At 48.1% G+C, this 19,658-nt stretch overlaps 7 protein-coding genes across 7 annotated transcripts; 2 read left to right on the plus strand and 5 right to left on the minus strand.

The window, feature by feature from the left end:
* Nucleotides 1–117: 117 nt before the first annotated feature.
* EURHEDRAFT_69414 (ankyrin repeat domain-containing protein) lies at nt 118–2,285 on the minus strand. Its single transcript, XM_040787627.1, has 4 exons — nt 1,963–2,285; nt 965–1,906; nt 388–895; nt 118–295 (listed from the first exon to the last, which is right to left on the minus strand). Exons 1-3 carry the CDS (start codon nt 2,072–2,074, stop codon nt 609–611), a joined length of 1,341 nt encoding a protein of 446 aa, XP_040638935.1. The 5' UTR covers nt 2,075–2,285; the 3' UTR covers nt 118–295; nt 388–608.
* A 171-nt stretch (nt 2,286–2,456) lies between these two features.
* Nucleotides 2,457–3,247, plus strand: EURHEDRAFT_402878 (uncharacterized protein; the record flags this gene model as incomplete). Its single annotated transcript, XM_040780173.1, has 5 exons — nt 2,457–2,479; nt 2,662–2,784; nt 2,837–2,946; nt 3,012–3,096; nt 3,157–3,247. The coding sequence occupies 5 exons, from the start codon at nt 2,457–2,459 to the stop codon at nt 3,245–3,247; spliced, it is 432 nt and encodes a 143-aa protein (XP_040638936.1).
* A 478-nt stretch (nt 3,248–3,725) lies between these two features.
* Nucleotides 3,726–5,579, plus strand: EURHEDRAFT_386548 (RICIN domain-containing protein; the record flags this gene model as incomplete). The annotated part of the gene is made up of 6 exons (XM_040779689.1): nt 3,726–4,078; nt 4,125–4,237; nt 4,301–4,379; nt 4,435–4,511; nt 4,842–5,049; nt 5,114–5,579. The coding sequence occupies exons 1-6, from the start codon at nt 3,972–3,974 to the stop codon at nt 5,577–5,579; spliced, it is 1,050 nt and encodes a 349-aa protein (XP_040638937.1). The 5' UTR covers nt 3,726–3,971.
* A 240-nt stretch (nt 5,580–5,819) lies between these two features.
* Nucleotides 5,820–6,826, minus strand: EURHEDRAFT_515533 (isoflavone reductase family protein; the record flags this gene model as incomplete). The annotated part of the gene is made up of 3 exons (XM_040786389.1): nt 5,820–6,012; nt 6,033–6,683; nt 6,774–6,826. 3 exons carry the CDS (start codon nt 6,824–6,826, stop codon nt 5,820–5,822), a joined length of 897 nt encoding a protein of 298 aa, XP_040638938.1.
* Nucleotides 6,827–6,908: 82 nt separating this feature from the next.
* On the minus strand, nt 6,909–10,016 carry EURHEDRAFT_412578 (ESCRT-0 subunit protein HSE1). Its single transcript, XM_040781940.1, has 9 exons — nt 9,503–10,016; nt 9,375–9,424; nt 9,271–9,305; nt 9,134–9,209; nt 8,981–9,079; nt 8,807–8,927; nt 8,087–8,755; nt 7,835–8,035; nt 6,909–7,784 (listed from the first exon to the last, which is right to left on the minus strand). Exons 1-9 carry the CDS (start codon nt 9,540–9,542, stop codon nt 7,231–7,233), a joined length of 1,845 nt encoding a protein of 614 aa, XP_040638939.1. The 5' UTR covers nt 9,543–10,016; the 3' UTR covers nt 6,909–7,230.
* A 400-nt stretch (nt 10,017–10,416) lies between these two features.
* Nucleotides 10,417–13,727, minus strand: pakA (mitogen-activated protein kinase kinase kinase kinase STE20). Its single transcript, XM_040787628.1, has 4 exons — nt 11,398–13,727; nt 11,242–11,341; nt 10,851–11,185; nt 10,417–10,797 (listed from the first exon to the last, which is right to left on the minus strand). Exons 1-4 carry the CDS (start codon nt 13,342–13,344, stop codon nt 10,693–10,695), a joined length of 2,487 nt encoding a protein of 828 aa, XP_040638940.1. The 5' UTR covers nt 13,345–13,727; the 3' UTR covers nt 10,417–10,692.
* Nucleotides 13,728–16,295: 2,568 nt separating this feature from the next.
* On the minus strand, nt 16,296–17,101 carry EURHEDRAFT_402882 (uncharacterized protein; the record flags this gene model as incomplete). The annotated part of the gene is made up of 2 exons (XM_040780174.1): nt 16,296–16,304; nt 16,334–17,101. The coding sequence occupies 2 exons, from the start codon at nt 17,099–17,101 to the stop codon at nt 16,296–16,298; spliced, it is 777 nt and encodes a 258-aa protein (XP_040638941.1).
* Between the last annotated feature and the right edge of the window lie 2,557 nt (nt 17,102–19,658).

The following is a 19,658-nucleotide window of genomic DNA, read 5'->3' on the forward strand; positions in this document are numbered from 1 at the left end:
CGGGCATCGTTCGGCGAGGGCGCGCGATTGCGGGGAAGCTTTCACAGATCGAACCAAGGGGTAAATGCAAGGTCGTTTAAGATATGTGGTTGCGTAAAATATAATATGTCGATGATCGCGAAAACTCGTTCGTGGTCGTCCACTGGTAAATTAGTAGTTGTTAAAGAGAATCGTCTGATGTCGTCGCGGTCGTTGTCGAGTAGAGGGCGGCGGAGGTGCCTATGATCACGTGATTCTACAATAGGTAAGTATGAGAATAGAGCAGATCATACTATAAACCCTTTTTTAAGTATCCCTATAGGCAGCAAGTCAGTCTCAAATCGCCAAGATAACGGTCCAGGGATATCTGATTCGGTGTCCCAGGTATATTATGTAAAGAGCACCAACCATATGCAAATATATAAATTCAATGGTTTCAACCAACAGACTAGACTATTACCGCATCTGACTTGGAAAGATGAATATTCACCTATTGCTTTCCGATAATGAAAAGTCATACCACAATCTCATTTTAATTGCTCATGCGTACCTCGATTGAGACCTTTTCTCTATAGCACTTTCAGCGCACATAAACCCAACAGCTTTTCCAGACGGTGCATATCACATTCTCAATTCTTGAAGCTATCAGGCATATCACACATACCCCTTTCAAAGAAAAGCTGGATGATATCTGTGTGGTTATACCGGACTGCATCTGTCAAAAATTTGGATTTGACTTCCACTCCGTGGTCTAACAGTAACTCCACAGTCCGACGAAATCCCATCTTAATCGCCAGATAAAGTGGATGGAGACGCCCACCGTTGATATCAGCCCCTTTTTGCAGTAAAAGTGCTATCGCTTCGTTACGGCCATTGAAAGCGGCGCGCCCTAATGGCGTACTTCTATCAAGTAGATCTTCGTCAACGTGTTCTCGATTGATCTCTGCTCCTTTTTCCAACAGTAGGGGAATGGTCTTGATATTACCTGAGGATGCTGCATGGCGGAGCGAAATGTACCACAGTTCCTGAAGTGACTTCTTTGAAATAGCACTATAGTCCGCAGTCTCAGCGAGAATGCGAATCATTTCAGCATCTCCTCCTATAGCAGCAAAGGTAATTGACATTAAATAGCTATAAGATGATCTCGGAATGCCAAATTCTGGTTTTAGAAGAAGTTGCAGGACCTCTCTGTGTCCGTTTCGAGCCGCAGCTTCGACTGCAGTAGAAGGAAGATCGGTGGTATTAGGAATCCATTTTTCAAAAGAAGTCTTCTCATGATGCTGTCCCTTAACCACCTGCCAGCCTTCTTCAGTTCCGGGAAGGCACCCACTGTCCGCATTGGCCCCTTTGTCGAGGAGAGCCCTTAAAATTTCCAAATGACCTCCCAGCGCAGCATTCCGCAATGGGGGACCAAAGATATTGCTTCGCACCTTTAAATCCACGCCCTGTGCAAGGTGATTTTCAACCAGGGAAACATCCCCCAGATAGGCTGCTACAGATAGAACATGCTCTGGTGCATCGCTTTGCTGGCCAGATCCAGTTCTCATTGACTGGGCAAATTCATGCGCGTCGAGTTGAATGATGTAATCTATATCATTTGGGCAGGGTTGATAATTGCGTGGGAGATTCTGTTCTCCTCGTAGTACGCTAGTCACCGCAAACAAATCCTTAGCCATAAATTTGATGGCTGCGCGTGATACGAGCAAGGAGAGTTGGTATCCTTGGTTATCGGTGGTAAAAAGTTCTGCTTCACTAGCACGGCTATGCTTCATGACTTGCGAACTGACACTCTTGATAGTGTGGCCGAGATAATTATTACCGTATTTGCTGGATGCCCAGCGCTGGAGGGAGTGAGCAGGATAATATTCTAGAGCCAAGCGGTGGAGCATATGGCAAGCAGTTCGTGTCACTTCTTGATGAAAGAGCCCTATGGTCTTATCAGTATGACAGTTTTGCGCGGGCCAAGACGATGGAGACACTGACTGTTCACAAGCTGAACATTTTTCAAATCATAAGCCAACACAAATGGTATGCTATTGAAATATAGCTTAATAATATGGCGGAATATTTCAAGTGGTAGATCCAGAAGATGCATATCGGTGATCCTAACGAGAGCGTACTCTATGGTGGATATTTAGGGGAAGATCTGACCCTCTATAGTATATTGAATGAAGAAGGAAAGTCCCGTCAGCAGGTATAAATAATGATGCATCATGTGACCGAATCGAAGGGCAAACACGGCAATGCCAACACACTCTGCAAGGGTGTTAGGGCAGAGCCTTGTACTTTTATTTGGGATCGCTTGCAGGCGGAGCAGTATGCACAACATATCATCCTTGGCTACCTGCAAATCTTATTTAGCTCGGAACCGATTTCTGTGCCTTTTCGGACATTAGCCTATCGGTTATTTGAAAGTGGTAGGTTTGCAAACTAGAGAACAAAGGAGCATCATTAAGTACTCCAATTGTTTTAATAAAATGTGTATTGAACTGCTACCATTGTAAGTCTCGACCCAGAATGCCGAAACAATCTCAATTTATATCTAATTCCCATTATACGCTGACTTGCGGTGTGACAGACTTACATCTGCAGAATAAGCATCTATACGACATCTTCGGTATTCTACATAATAACAGAGTATATATACATCTAGGTTCTTCAACACTAAAAAGACATTTTTAGCCAAAACCAATCCATCACAACAGTTTCAGAGATTGGATCTGGTCACTACTGCATAACAAACAAAACCACGCCATACAAAAAGCCCGTGGTGTCAGCATCTGATCATTCCACAGTAACAATTAGGTAAGCGCTACTCAGCAAAGCAACGAGTCTTTTCTGACTGGCTGAATGGCAGCAGTTTCACGACAGACTGCGATCCGCACCAGCTTTGGTACATCTGGGGTGAAGGATATTACTTCCATATCCGCAATGGGTCTGGAAAGTACCTTGTGGTAAGCCCGTCAGGTAATCAGCCATTGATCAAAGCTCCTGTTCCTTCGAGTTGACTAACATATTTATTATTATATCAGGAGCCTATTCGTCTGTTATGGGACGAGACGAGTCCCAAGTGTGGATTGTAGAAGTGGTTCATGAAGATTGTAACTTCTATTACAGGTAAGTGCTATGCTTTGAGCTTGCTGCATGTTGACTGGGATTTTATCATGGATCGAGCAGGATCTACGCTAATGGAACCCCTCGGTTTCAGCTTGTGGAGACGTCGCCTGATCCGAACCAGATCTGGAAAATTTGGCAAATGGGGACATAAATACAGGCCATAATGAACGAGGCTTTATGTGTAGTGTAGTCTTTTAGAATTTCGAAGAGAATGATTCGTTACCAAGGGCTGGACGCGAGCATGAAAGAAGTAATGTAGTAATCATGGAAAAGTCTTTCAATGTCCTGACATGGTAGAGCCACATGTGTACGAAGCACGACGAAACCAATTATTTCTCAATCTGCAATGTGATAGCGATGCAGGCACTGCATAATGTACTACCAACACCCTTCACAGCGTCGCCTTTCATTTGTCTTTACATTCTCCACATTTGATATCCATCAGTCATATGCCCTACTGTTAATTTACCGACTGAATAAGAGTAGAAGGAATATTCTAGACCTTCAGTACCGCATACGTTGATTCGGAACCCGGAGTGTTGATCGTCTCATCGGTCTACGAAATAACAGAACCGACACATTCGACTCCAACTTAAAGGACATCTTACAACCAGCGTGTCGCCTGTCTTCCTGCAGCACCTAGACACGTATTCCTCATAATCAGGGTTTATATACCTTGTCCATAGCCCCTCATGCGGCATAACGTGCTGGGATTTCAATGGCAAATATTCTGAAACAGAACAAAAACAAACATGATGATGTGAGATTCAAACATAAAAACAGTGGCATATAATAAACTCAGTCTCTCAACATTATACGGTTTACTGAGAATCTATCAATTTTAAAATAAATTGAACCATCCAAATCAAGCGACAATGCCGGAAGAACTCAAACCCAGTCTGTATACAATCAAAAACCACAGCGTCGGCAATGTTCTCTTTGAAGATATAGTCGTTGGCGATGAGACTATAATAATAGGCGAGTGAGTGTTTCTTCCTTATACCAACAGCTTCTCTGACTTGTGACAGCCACCCTAGAAACGAGGAGATCCAGACATGGCTTATCCAGAAGAATGGTGATGGATCATATTACATGCAGAGTGGATTTACTGCTAAATTCCTGGCCATTGATGGAACACCACGTATGTACAGACATACCATAAAACCCGCTTTCTGTCTGGTTTACTCACTTATGTGTTAACCAGGAAACGGCGTAACCCTCATCGGAAGCGAAACACCCCAGAGATGGACGGTAGAGCAGGCAACCGGGTCTGGTTTCTGGCTGTAAGTCAAAATGTGCAGCCCAATCTTCCCCATATACTGATTATCGACACTACAGTATTCGCGTCCCTGGCACGCAGCTCAGCCTTCACTTGCCGGACAATAAACAGGGCACGAAATGCCGGCTTGTGGATGGTGGGATTCAATCGTGGATACTAAAATAGTCAATACCAACGGATGATTATTTTCGAGGCGGGGTATGGCTTGATAAAAGCATTGAAGTATGTCGACAGAAAAATGAACGTTCCGTTGAAGTGCGACTAGATTATTTTGCTGGCCTAAGGCAACGGATTCAATTAGCGGATCGGCCCGAACCCAAGAATCCACATATATTTCCCGATACGGTAATTATGATAGCTGCGTCGATTCATGCATCACGACCATGCCCTAAGAGCCAGACGCCGGGAGTTTACTGTCACCCTCCTTATAGTAATGGAGGCGCGTATTATGTTCTGAATACAGCAGGATATCCGCCCAGTGCGCCTCCACCAGCTGCTCAAGGACAAGGACAGAAGAGGACAATTTGTGGTTTGAAGCCTGTTGTTTTCTGGGTGTTTGTTGTGATACTCTCGGCGATGGTTATCGGCGGTGCTGTTGGGGGAGGAGTCGGTGGGACGATAGCGGCAAGGAATAATAGCAATAATGATAATACTGCACAATCCGATACAACGAGGTCAGCGAAGCACCTCGTTCACTCCGCTTCCCTTTGATACCAAACTAACCCGTTGACAACACAGCACCAACAACGCACCAGCAACCCAAGCCCCCACCAAAGCATCTTCATCTACCACAATACCCTCAACCACCTTCTTCGCTCCCGTAACATCTGGCACGATAGACATGGCCTCAAACCCTGCCCCTGCATCAATGAATGGCACAACCATCCGCACCTCAACTGGCTCCCTATTTGCCGTCTACTGCAGCGTCGATTGGCCCAACGGTGACGACGCAGCAAACGGAAACGGGACGGTCAAGGGCCTGAAGCCTTCTTACTTCCGATACACGTTAAATGACTGCATTGCGTCGTCTGTTGATTATAATAAGGATCTTGTGGCTGGGGAGAAGAGTTGTAAGGCGGTTACATATGCGGCGAATTTGACGAGTGCGAGTGAGCAAGGGGGGAATTTTTATCTCAAAGATAGGGTTGTAGTGTATATGGAGGGGTCTTTTGGGTCGATGTCTGCGGGGATTGTTGGGGGGTAGGGAGGATTGGGTGTGCGTTAATGATACATGATTTCATCTCTTTGATGTATAGATACTGGTTGTATGCAAAATGGGACCAGCTATCAGCCTTGCTGTTGATGTTTTGACATTGTCTGGCCTCTAGTTGGTTCGCCTAAGCCCTACCTCATCGAGCCATGTACACGTACCCAGGATATATTCGAGCGAGCCACAATCAAAGTAAATTCCCAGAACCACAGAATTCAATCGACGCAAACCTCATCACACTATAGTCAGATTCCCCTCCGCCCATTCCGCCGTCGTCATCGCACGTATCCCCCGCTGCCAATTCCATGTCCCCTCCAGATCCCACGAAACCCCTTGTCCCTGCTCAAAAACAACCTGATACTTGAGTAACGCATTCCCCGGGTCCCGGCCGAGAGCGTTCTGCGCATCTCCCACATTGAGGAGGCTCCTGTGAAATGGTTTCTGGACGATTCTCTCTCGACGAGCGATGCCAGCTCGGCGTAGCTGATTGTGTCGCCGCCGATGAATAGTACCTTGCCGGAGTCGGGGCTGGGGCTGGAGCTGGGGTCGGAGGAAATAGTAGTGCCCGCACTCGAGCTCGAGTTCAAGCCCAGGACTATTTCCGCTGTTATCCTCCCAATATCCGCGGGTGTGGTCAACGTGACACGATTCTCCCAGCTACCCAGGGCACAGATGCTAGCGTTTTCAAGATCAACGACGCCAAATGACGGCTCGAATAGGAAACTCGTGAACATGCCTGTGGAGATAATCGTCCACTGCAAGTTGGTATCTGTTTGCGAAGAAGAACGCAGCATGCCACGAACGTCAAGTTGCTCGTCAAACACGTCTTGCACGGAGCCTCGCCCGATGATGTCGTAGTCCACACCAAACTGCCAGGGGATGTAGCGCGTGGTTGTGGTTCTTCCGGTGGCGGATGATATGGCGGTGCGAGTCAGCTTGACTTGTGTCCCCCTGCCTGAGACAAAACCTGTACAGCCGATGATGGTGTCGTAGCGGGCGAAGATCAAGGATAGTGTTTGTTCGTCGTCTTTTATGATGTCGGTTGGGACTACGTGAATCCCTAGCTTTTGAAGGCTGTCGATCTTCTTCTGTTTAGGACTGTCTGGGGAGAGACTGCCCCGCTGGACGTAACAATACCGATACAGTTATTCCTTGACGTTTTGGGTGCTGGGCCAGGAAGTGTAGGACTTGGTAGCCCAGCTCCCGGCGCCGATGACAAGAATGTTTTGAGGGGAAGCCATGCTAGTGAATGAATTCACATTATGTCGGGAGATTTGATTCTGTTATTTATCATTCCGAGTTTACTACGAGGCTCGCGGGGTTGTCTATGGCTTTGTAATAATCATCTTTATTAATTGTTAGTAAGTGGCTGCGCTATACACATTTGTCGGCCTCGTCGGCCTTGGATGTTGCTTTATCTGAGCATTGTATCAAATAGACCCAAGCGCATGTACCCTGGATAAATTCAACAGCTTATACGGGCTAAGAACAAATGCATACGCCAGATATCAAGGCAGTAAAGAAAAGCATACCGAATAACCTATAAACATTTCACAAGCAACGCAACCTCCCATATTACCACCACCTAATCGACAACAGCCTAGTTAAACCAGCAGCAAATCACACTTCAATCCATGCCGACCGCTCACCGGTAAAATAAATTCGGATTCGAACTCGACGGATTATAAGCCTGATAGCCCTCCCCATTCGACACACCTGGCGTTAAAGACGGATAAGGCGTGGTAGGCTTCGCTGATGCACCTGTAGGAACAGGGGGAGGCTGATGCGTGGGCGCGCCTGGAGCTGTAGGATAGGGGGCCTGGCTGCTAGGCTCCTCTGGAGAGTAGGCCGATGGCGAGTACTCTTGTTGGGCCTGGGCCTGTTGCTGCTGTTGTTGGAAGCGTTGCATGACTGGTGGGACTTGTCCGCCGCCGGGTGGATAGGGAAGTTGTTGGGCGGCGGGGCGGTCGATGGGGGAGTCGTAGATGGATGTTCCGAGTTCTTGGGGGTGGTCGAAAGTGGATTGTGGGCGGTGGTGGACTGGTTGGTATGCGTCTGTTGGGGGTTGTTGGGGTTGCTGGTAGGGGGAGCCGCCGGAGGGTGTGCGGTTGCGAGGATCGGGGGATTGCGAAGCTGGTGGGTAACCCGTTTGCTCTCCGCCATAGTAAGGAGATGCACCAGGGTGCAGCGGTTGAGAGTCTGTTTGGTGTTAGATAAACCGGAATGCTAGGTAGGCAAAGATCACAAACCTTGAGGGCGCGGGCTAAAGTAGCGGTTGGGATCAGCCTGTGGAGGTGGAGGTCCCTGAGAAAACCCGGCAGGATATCCGTAAGGGGGTTGACCAGGTCTAGCATAAGATGTCTGCCCAGGCTGTGCCATAGATGCCTCCAAAAGCGCCTCATAATCACGTCGCGCCTTGATGAACTTTTCGTTCAGTTGGGTAAATTCGTCTGGAATATATCAGCAAGTAGAACATGCTATCCGAGAAATTGCTATCTCACCCTTCTTCTGCGAATATTTTCCAATCAACTCAATTAACTTAGGTCGAATGGCCAAAGTCGAATGGTATAGCGTAGTAATCTCCTCATTATCCTGCGCATTCGGTCCGGCATTACGCGTGCTCAGCAGCGTCAACAGCTTCTCCACGTTCTTAATCTGACCGAACACCTCGCCCTCCATCTGAGCCTCGCGCTGCAATTCATCGACTGTCGGATCGGGAAGCTTCTCGACATAATTAAGGGGGAAAATCCCGGTCTGGCCTCTCAGCGAACCCTTCCACCAGTCCTTGTACACAGACTCCAGGACAGCAATGATGTCTCCTTTCCGGAACTGCAATTCGCCAGTCTCCGAAGGCTGGAAATCATACAATGCCCTCACGCGCGAAATGGTGGCAGCTGAGGTTCCCGACGGGAGGGGGACAGGAGCTTGTGCCTGCACCTGCGCTTGTTGTTGTTGTTGCTGCTGCTGCTGCTGCTGCACTGGCGGTGACGTTTGAGGAGCGGAGACAGCGGCGGACGAGCTGGATTCGGCCTGTGGTCCCGGACCTCCTGGTGCGGGCTTGTCCCTGATCGAAAGCGCCAACGCCATCTGCAATTCCTCCTCTTCCTGTTGGCGGTCGACGTCGGTGATTTCGCGTTTGCCTGGCTTCGAAGGAGGCTGTAGGTTGGGATCTAACTAATGAGCAGCTGCGATGTGAGGGCGGTTTTAATACAGGAACCTACTAATTGTCTTGAGCTTCATGTATGCCTGCTCCATGATTCCGAAATCGGGGTTGTTGGCGAACATCTCGGTCCATTCTTCCATACGCTCGAGAATCTTCGACTTGACTTGCTGGTGGGTGTTCTATGGCACAAAGTCAGCACATCCGTATCCAGTATCCTCTCGCGCAGACTTACCCGATCATTAGCAAGGCGCAGCAAAGCATCAGTGAAACTCCTGGACGCCAACTCCCGATGAATCTTCGGGCCACAGTTCTGCGCCAAAGCATTGGCAAGCTAGGCCGATCAGCCACTGACCAACCATATACTCGATGAGACCACTCGACAAACCTCCAAAGTGTATAACTGGACATTTGCATTCCTATGCGCCAGCCTCTTAATCAACGCAGCCACGGCATCCTTTGCGCTATCACATCGTCAGTTTCATACCACATTATATCATAAAACAGATGCAAACGGCGACGTACCCAGATTCTTCCGCAGCAACTTTATCACAGACATCCTATACCCAAGCACATAAACGTCAGCGCTCTCATTCACAATTTCAGTTCCGCCATCGCAGGTATCGTACAAGAATGAATTCCCAGTTCTCCGACGTCAGATTCTCGTCTGTCGCTTTGGCTGCACAAAATAAGAAAACAAATTAGCGATTCTCCAATAACGACCCAGCCCCACGGTATGATGCAGGCCAAAACATACCGACAGCGTCGTCGAAATGGTTCTGCTGTGCGCGAAACATCGGCCCTTCTCTTTATTAATTTATCTGAAATATCCGTTTCCTGGTCCAACCCGATCGTTTACCAAATAGATATCGCACGAGGAATAGCAGATCGTCTGTTGTATTGTAGTGTGCTTGGAATGCGGATGCGGGGAGGTAGGTTGAGTTAGGTTAGGTAGTTCGTCGGGTCGACTCTTTCGCCTGGGTGTAGATCGTCTGGTGCGATGGAGATTTAGGCAGTCGTATGGCGATAGTCGAAATCGTCAAATACTCCGTTTTAGGTAGGTGGCGAGTTGTGGTGTAGCTGAATGAAAAGGCAGATCGAAAGACTGCCACCTGGAGAACAAGAACAAGAACAAGCAGGTGACGGAGAGCGCGCAGGCGGAGAGCAAGCCAAGCTGAAGTGAGTAAGCAGGCCGCTCAGCTATGACGATGGAAGATGTTATATAGCAGTTATATAATAACAGATGAATTTGTTTTGAAGGTGATTGTGTTTAGTGTGTTCTTATTTTACTCTACCTTCATTGCTGCCTTCTTCCATTTCTTGTGCCTAACACAGCCCGGTCTGGGAAATATAGCCCTCCCCACTGCCCGTACTCGTATACTAGGCCCACCGTAGCTAGTCTACATAGTACGATTTCAACAAAATACTTCTTCTGTATTCAGGCAAATTCGGCATTACATTGGAAACGAATATAACAAGAAGTCACAGATAAATTGTTAAAAACGAGAAAAAGATATTAGCACAATGCTTTTGCTGGACATGGTGATCCATATTATTCAAAATCCATCGCTTGGGCATCGATAAAAAAAAACACACAATAGTAACCCGATAAGATATACAGCAGTTTTCCCATGAAAAGAATGAAGACCATCCGAAAAAAGATATAATAAAACCATCATGATAGAAAACCCGAGGTTTTAGCGGGTAATAGAAGGGAAAAAGGACATCAGAATGAAGAATGAAACGGCGAAAAAAAGGAAATAGGTAACAATAAAGGCCGAACAATAGATCGCCATCTATGACACTGTATAATGAGATAAAGACGACGGCTTAAGGACGGAGCACGATTAGGCGATAGTGACAGGAAGGGTAAGGTATGGGTATCTGGAAGAAAAAAAATGAAAAGAGAGACAAAGTAGAAAGGCCGGAAGACTGGGTATAGAACAATTAAGCGCTGCCCTTTTGGGCCTTCTCCTGGGCCTTACTTATCCGCGCGGACTTGACAAGAGGTGACAGGTGCGACAGCGGCGCACAGAGCGACATAAAAGGGTGCTATCCATAGTTAGTGGATTGATCAATCATAGCGGAATCCGATTCGCACTCACCTTCAACAAGTCATGTGCCGAAGCTCTCTTCTCAGGGTCGACTTTCAGTGCAAAGAACAAGAAGTCCTTAAAGATATGCGATAGTTGATGCTCTTCTTTGATCCTGGGCGTGCCGTTCGTAGCGATCAGGTAAAGTGCCCGGAGAGGCGACTCCGTCAGGTAGGGAGGCTCGCCCTCGATCATTTCGATGGCCATAATTCCCAAACTCCAGATGTCAACTTTCCGTCCGTACTCCTTCCTGGTCACGACTTCCGGGGCCATCCAATAAGGTGTGCCGACCATAGTGTTCCGCTTGTTCTGAGAATCGTTGATCTGCGCACAGAAACCAAAATCGGCTAGAAGAGCATTAGGACTGTTCGAAGCGGGTAACATCCTGGAATAAATAACTTACTCAACTTGATATTCCCTTCCATGGAGAGAAGGATGTTGTCTGATTTGATATCACGGTGGATGACGCCCTTCGAGTGAAGATGCTGCAAGCCGCTCAAAGTCTTGATTGGTATGTTAGCGTCAGCTTTCTATGAAAAGAAGGTAGAATTTTACTCACCTCTCGGCAGACGGCCGCGATTTGGTGTTCGCTCATGATGTTATAAGTCACCACATCGGTCAAGCTACCACCCTCCATATATTCCATGACGACCCACAGATCCAAGCCGTACAGGTAACTGTCCAGGAAATTGACAATGTTTTTGTGCTTGCTGTCTTTCATGACAAGAATCTCGTTGATGATGAGATCCTTCTTTGGTTGCAATTCCAAATTCATCTGCTTGATAGCCACGCAACCATGTGACCCCCTCTCGTATGCAGTAAACACGCCACCAGATGCTCCCTGGCCAATCTTGTTCAAATTGTAGTACATCTGTGTGGGATCGCCCGGCGTGCAGATGGCGAGCAACCGAGTCCGGATATCCATACCATTGCTCTGACGAACACGTTGTCGCGGACGGGCTGCAGGAGGGGCAGCTGTATGAGGTGGAAGCGTGGGCTGAGCGGCTGGAGCAGCTGGAGCGGCCGGAGCGGCCACCTGCTGTTGTTCGAATTGGTGGGAACCTTGATGCTGGTGGCCCGGCTGACGCTGGCTGCGGCTTCGGGTTAATTGCTGGTGGGCGATGGCTTGCTGAGCGGCCGCCATCGCCTGCTCCTGCTGCTGCTGGTATTGGGCGGGAGTAGTGACGGCGCCAGCTGGTACCTGGGCGACAGGACTGCCACCGCTAGGCTGGCTGGGAAAGGCTTCCGCCTCCGGAATGGCCGGGGTGCCAAGAGCCTGCGAGGAACCGGAGGCACCTGCATATGGACTCGAAGCAACGGGCGGTGGAGGTGCTGGTCGAGCTGGAGTCATGTTTGCGGGCACCGGGGGCTTAGGAGGTGCTCGGTTAGGGATCATGCCAGAGGCGCCGCGAGGGACCGGCGGCGGAGCTCGTGGATTCTCGAAACTGCCTTCATGATTCTGAGGGAACCGAGGACTGGTGGGCGGAGAGGTCTGTTGCGCACTCGGGCCGTACGGGGAGGGGGTATTTGTGAGAACAAGGGGACTAACGGCGGGCTGCTGGTGAGGATAGGCATGATCGAACTTGTGCCACACTTCGTCGTCACCGCGAGCATTTTTTTCATAGAATCGCATAATGTCAACCATGGTCTGAGGGTGTTCTTCCTGTTCCTTCTTCGAGATACCGTTTTCCTGCAGGAGACGCTGCCATTCCTTGGGAAGGCCGGTGAATTGGCCGGTCTGGTTATCATAGCCCACATGGGTGACATGGACTGGGTTCTCTGGGGCCGAAATCTTGACGCCTCGCGGAGAGCCTAGCATGCTATTGACAAAGCTAGAAAAGCTGGCCTTCTTACTCCTCCCAATAGGGGGCTTGGAAGTCACAGTCCCCTCGTCGGAGAACCGCTTGGGGTTCGGGGGGCGGTCATTGTCGGGCCGTTGCTGAAACGAATCCATCCGGTTCTGTAGCGCAGTAAAACTGGCAGACTGTCTGAGACCACGAGAAGATTCTTGGTTGGACGTAGAGTGATAGGCTTGCTGTTGAGGGGGCGGTTGGGGGAAGTAGGTGGGCGTCTGGTGGTCCGACTCTGCGGCGGTCTCGTCTAACGCATCTAGCATGCCCCGCGTGTCGAAGGGGCTACCAACTAGTTCATCGGAGGATTGCTCGATGAGGGAAAAACGGGCGGGGCGGGCAGGTTGGTAAGAACGGGAATGAGCATCGGGTCCGGACAGAATGGGCGAAGCACCAGCGCTATTATTGTTGCTACTGTTGTTCTGCTCCAGCGACGATGATGACGAACCGTAAGCGTTGGATCTAGTGCGAGTATGGTCACGGCCGGCGGCAGCGGCAGAGGAACGAGGAGCAACTGGGGCAGAAGGGTGTCGTTTGAGTGAAGTGTGGCTTTGATGGCCTTTGAGAATCCGCGAAGTGAAGCTGGGAGGATCTTTGTGCAACTTGGACGACGGCCGGCGGAACTTGAGCGATGAAAAACCGCCCTCGTTACTCATCGTGGGAGTGTTAATTAGAGAAGGGGGTTAGGATAAGGAAGAAGGAGTGGTGAAGATGGGAACGGGAAGGATGAAGGAAGAGTGAACAGCAGCAGCAGCAATCAGCAGTAGTCGATGGGTCCCGAATGGCTGGAGACCAGCGAGTGGGAGTAGGAGGAGAGGGGAAAACAGCCACCGGTCCAGGCGGTGCGTTGCCGACCGGAGATAATTTTTTATATGGTTTGGATGCGAAGATAGGACAAGAATAATGGGGAACGGTAGCAAAAAAAAAAAAAAGGAGGCACTGGTAAGAAGAAATAAAAGAGAGAAAAAGGCGCAAAAAAGAGAACAGCACGTGGAGGTCAATAGGAGAACTGAGGTTTATGAGGACTTGAGGTGTCCAACAGTTCACTACTAAGAAAGAATCCTGGAGAAAAGAAAAAGAACAGAAAAACGAACGGATCGCCAGTTCATCTACAAATATTCCTATTCTGCCTGCTTTGCGAAACTGCGACAAACCAGTGTCAGAAGAGAGGAGCAACGGCCGCCAGTCGCTGGTCTGACTAGCTGTAATTCTAGAACCACTTTGCCCCGTTATTGCAGGCCCGCGATGGAGTCCAAGGTTTGTATGAAACACACAGGTACATACATACATACATACAAAGCACAATAATACTTGTACGATATTACTTGTACTATACTAAAACGATGCTTTATTCTTCGCTGTCAATAATATGCAGATTATCAATAACTATCAACTGAATCTGACTGGTAACATTGGCATGGCATGCTGTGTTTGTTCAGGGGAAGTACAGAATTCTGCAGAGTACTGCTGGACTATACCGCCTACTTAATGAATAGCTTACGTGGAATACTCAGTCATACAGATACTCGAACTCTGTGCAGTATCGGCAATAATTGGCACTTTGACAATAACCAGCAATCAGTGCACATCGTAAGCATGCAAGATCTTTGCGGATATTTTTCTGGAAGTTGTGGAAACGATCAGTGAAACGGATAAACCAATAAGGCGGTTAACTCCGAGTCGGGGAAGTCGGGGAGTCGATTATCCGGACTGCACGAGGCTATATATGAAGAAGAAACTTAGATTATACGGAGGGTGACAATGATATCTATAGACACCGTAGATGGTAGAATGAGTGCTTGGCTATCTAAACGAGTGTGTGTGTCCGTATATGAGGGATCTGCCGGCCTCGGTAATCGGACAAACTATTGATCCACCTCGACTTTCATCACTCCCCTTCGTACAATCGCCGCGAACATCAACCTAACTAATAAGGCAACAACAATTTAACAGTTTGATAAGCGGCGGTTGGACGCACACTTCAACTTCCAAATGTTGAATCTTTCTTCCACACATCAATCAATCCATGCCCATGCTATCAAGAAATCGCGTATGGGCGTCGCGATGGGTGGCCTTTGTCAGAGCATCAGCAATCATCTTGTCAGTAGGCAGATGCTCAAGACGAATCTCTCCATTGCCTATATGGTCCCGAATAGCGTGGTAACGAACAGCTATGTGCTTCGTCTTCGGGTGGTCAACAGGATTATCAGCTAGGTGGATGGCACCCCGGTTGTCTTCATATATGATTGTAGGCCCAATCAATCCTTTTCCAATGGCGTATAGGAAGTGGCGGATCCAAATTGCCTGTTTGGCAGCCTCTGAAACTGCCATATACTCAGCCTCTGTTGTACTTTGCGCAGTGACTGACTGCTTCCGGCTCATCCAGGTAATCGGTGTTCCGTCAATCATAAATATAAAGCCAGTGGTCGACCGACTCTTTGCCGAATTAGCATATGCGGAATCTGCATAGGCGTTCAATTCTATGCGTCTCCCCTTCGCACTGAACGTTAATCCAAAGGTGATAGCCCCTTTGATATATCGGAGTATGTGCTTGGCTGCTCCAAGGTGGATTTGGCGAGGTTCAGCGAGATACTGAGACAGCTGATTCACTGCGAAGGCGACATCTGGTCTGGTTGCTATAACCAGAAATATCAACCGCCCAATCAATCTCCGGAACAGTTTATGCTCGCTTCTTCCCAATGGTGGACTATCCTCCGAATTCAATTTGACGCTTGGGCTAATCGGGATGCTTTCTGGATTGCAATCGGCCATGCCAAACTCCTCCAGAATCTGACGTGCGTAGGATTCCTGGTCTAGGCGAATTGACCCATCTTCTCCCCATGTGAAGCGGATCCCCAATAGCTTCTTGACTAATCCAGAATCAGTCATTGGATGAAACTCCTTGAGCTTCCTCTTCACCACCTCAATATCTTTGGCACTCTTGCCAAATATCACTATGTCATCCACATACACAGCAATGATCAGACCCCTGTCATTGATGAAAACACTAGGGTCTGCGGTAATCGGTTTGAACCCTATCTTCTTCAGGAAATCACTAATTTTCCGATGCCATAGATTAGCAGACTGGCGGAGGCCGTAGAGTGATTTCAGCAGCTCCAAGACTAGGCCTCCAGCTCTAGTAGCCTCTGGATCAAAATCCTGCAGTCCCTCCGGGATTTCCATGCAATTAGGTTTATCAAGGTCTGATCCAGCGAATGCATTCTTTGCATCAAGCACGTGTGCCAACAGCCCCAGCTGGGCTGCTATAGCCACCAAAATTCGCAGGCTATCTAGTCGAAATACCGGTGCAAATGTCTCATCAAAATCATCATCCGATTGTTCATTTCCTCTAGCAACCAGCCTGGCTTTGAAACGTTCAATTCGGCCATCCGGGCCTAACTTCACGTCAAACACCCATCTGGTTGATGAAATTGTCCCTTCAGCTTTCTGTCGGGATATGACTCTCCAAGTGCCGAAGCTTATCAAGGTGCTCAGCTCTTTGTGTATAGCCTCTTTCCATTTAGCACCATATATCGGATCATTGATGGCTTCACTGTACGATTTTGGTATCCGTATACCTGCTTTCTCACGCGCTTTATTGGCAACCTCATATTCCCTGTCACCAATCAGCAGCTCTGTAGCTACTGCTAGTCTCGCCAACTGGGCCCGCATGCGCTGAGCTGGACGATTGTCATCCTGCTCCCCTTCAGCTTTGCGCTTGCGGCCATATGCCTTCTCGCTTTGGCGGCTTTCCATCAATGCACTTGATGGTTGTCGTGTACGAATAGAACGACGTTCAGGTGGTCCATTTTGCATGCTCTCATCAGCATCCACAGGCACCTCTCCAATCTCTTGTGGGGTCAAATCACGCATTTTCTCATTTATATGCCTTTCAGGAACACTCTGCTGTTCCATTCCCCCTTCTGATGGCAGTTCTTCACGTCGATCATCCACCTCAGTCGTGGATTTTTGGTGCAGCCTTTCTTTATTCCTTCTACTATCCACCTCGCACGTGGATGTTTGTAGCGATGGCTCTTCCATCTCTGGCTGGCTATTGGGAGCATCTCGTTGAGTATTTTCCATGTCAACTGCTAATATGCCCGGCTCCCCTTGCGGGCGTACACCATCCTTAACAACCTCTGTTTGTTGTTCTTCAGGACCACTCAATGATCCATGTTGCATTGTAACTCCGATCGCTGAGTTCTCAGGTGATTTCTCAGTATCAACGGCCATTGGCATTGATGTATTATTCAATGGCATACTGTTCACATTAGTATGCAGTAACTCAGTCAAATAACCATGTTCTCGCTCTCGGAAAGTTGGATTGGTTACCAGTCGTATATCACTGGCTCCATTTGGCAGAACATAATACTGCTTGTCACTCTTCCCATACAGTAGGAAGGTTCCCGCCATAACACGACTTTCCAACTTGTCATCAGACTTGTGGTGATAAAGTACTCTGCAGCCCCAAACTCTCAGATGGGCTAAATCTGGCTTGTGCCCATACCATAACTCAAATGGCGTCTTATTGTCACTACCTTTGACAAACGTTGTTCGATTCCGGAGGTAATTTGCAGTCACCACTGCATACTTCCAATATTTCTTGTTGATGCCAGAATTGAATAGAAGAGCCCTCGTGATTTCTAAAATATATCGGTTGAATCGCTCCGCAACACCATTTTGTGGTGGTGTATGAGCCTCAATGAATTCAAATTGAATGCCTCTCAATAGGCCCCATGATTCCAAGGCTAGGAACTCCTTTGCATTGTCAGTCCGTATGACCAATAGCATCTTGCCAGTCTCTCGTTCAACCTGGCGCAGCCATACTTCCAGTGTGTTCTGCACTGAGCTAGATAACCGATTTTTCTTGATAAAGACCCATGAATGCCGTGTGCAATCATCTATTAGTGATAGGTAATATCGTTCTTCACCTATGCCTTCATTGTATGGACCCCAAAAGTCCATATATACTCGTTGAAGCGGTCTCTTTGCTCTAGGAACTGGAACATGGCTCTGATTTTTCACTTGTTTTGCTTTGATGCACACTTCGCAATTACTTTCAAGCAGTTTATCCTGTTTGCCAATTTTCAATTGGTCCAAGTTCAAGGCTTCAACACAGACGTTGAAACGTCTCTTTCCAGGGTGTCCAAGTCGTTGATGAATGAGTTGCTGACGTTGGTCGATCTCATTTTCAGTTTCAGCTCTAGCGGCTCGTCCACTAAGCAGTTGAATTACTGACTGCACATCTGGCTTTGTGATGAACTCAGCGCACTTTCTTGCTTGCTCTGGCTTCACATACAGAGCGTTTGCGTGCGTAACTCTATCCAGATAGGTTGATCGTCCAATTCGTCGTCCTTTGGCAACTACTTTGCCATCCTTCAGTATTGTATAACCCCATTTCGTTCCTCTTGACTCGAATCCAACAACATGGAGCGCTTCTAATGACAATAGATTCTCTGCCAAGCCTGGTACATATATGGTGTTACTCAATCGGACCATTGACCCATTTGGCAGGGTGAATTTCACTGTTCCTCTTCCCTCAATGGGTATTTGAATTCCATCTGCAACAGTCAGAGTTCCGCGGCTCCTCTGGTCCAACTTCTCAAAGACATCTTTGTTGCCGGTTGACATGCTTGTGGCTCCGCTGTCAAAACACCATACTGATGGGTTGCTGCTGCTTGCGTGGTTTGCCTTATCACTCGTAAATCGACCCACTTCCGATTTCTCTATCGCGTACGAGCTAAATTCATCCAGCTCTTCTTGATTGGCATCATTATTGTTATTTCGCTCTCCGACAAATCGCCCCTTTTGCTTTGTCAATTTTCCTTGTCGACCTTCTTGTCGACCTTTGGATTTTTGATGATCCTCATCGTCATCACTCTCATGCTTGTTCTGACATTCCCTCGCGAAATGCCCTGCCTTCCCGCAGACATAGCATTTTGATCCACTTTTCTTCCTTCTCTTGCCATCTTTGTGAACCCTTGATCCTTTCTCACCTGCAGATCCTCCTTTCATCTGCATGAGATCCTCGACCCGGCTCAGGACATATTCCTTATCTAAAGTGGCGTTTGAACTCATCACTGTATCCCTCAAGGTAGTATACTGACTGCCCAATCCTCGCAGATACCAGATCACAATCAACTCCCTGATATTCACCATCTCGCTATTGTTCATGTCGATGAATTCCTCTCCCAGTTGATTGATTTCACGGAATGCTTCCTTCTCGTTCATTCTCGTATTATCCCAAGTCCAACTGGACATCTTCATCAACTTCATAGCCTTTCTGGTGTTTGATGACTTCAAGAACATCTCCTTTAGGCGATCCCATTTTAACCCGGCAGTCTCTTGATCTTTTATCTCCAGAATGGTTGCTGGTGAAAGGCCTTGCTGGACAATCATATTCGCCTTCAGATTAATCTTAAACCAGTCCATATCCTCCTTCAAGATCTTATTGAACTCTGCCCTTCCTACCTCATGGTAGTACTCAATCGCCTCCCAGGCAAACTGGGTCTTCAACTGGTCCTCCATCATATGAAACCAGTATCTAGCGTTCTCCTCATTCAGCCTATCAATCGGAAATTGGTATATCTTGATTCCATTCTCTTTTGTTGGCTTCCTACCATTCCTCCCTTGCCCTGCCCTAGGCCTCTGCGCCGTTGATTGCGGCATGGGGTTCTCCGCGATATCTGATTCTTCTGTCATTGTAGCGTTCTCACGACTCAATAAACTTCGCCGAGCGGATTACTGGCCGATAATCTCGTGGGAAGATAATCGAGGGTGAGGCTCGCAGTTGGGATCAATCGATCGGTCTATAGACGATGTTAAGCGACTATAGAGCCCCCGGGGTACCAAAGCGTTTGTTAAGACGTCAGTATGGTAGGCCCGGGCTCATAACCAATGAAACGGATAAACCAATAAGGCGGTTAACTCCGAGTCGGGGAAGTCGGGGAGTCGATTATCCGGACTGCAC

This window comes from Aspergillus ruber (genome assembly GCF_000600275.1).
Source record: "Aspergillus ruber CBS 135680 unplaced genomic scaffold scaffold00013, whole genome shotgun sequence".
In the NCBI taxonomy this organism is placed as follows: Eukaryota; Fungi; Ascomycota; class Eurotiomycetes; order Eurotiales; family Aspergillaceae; genus Aspergillus; species Aspergillus ruber.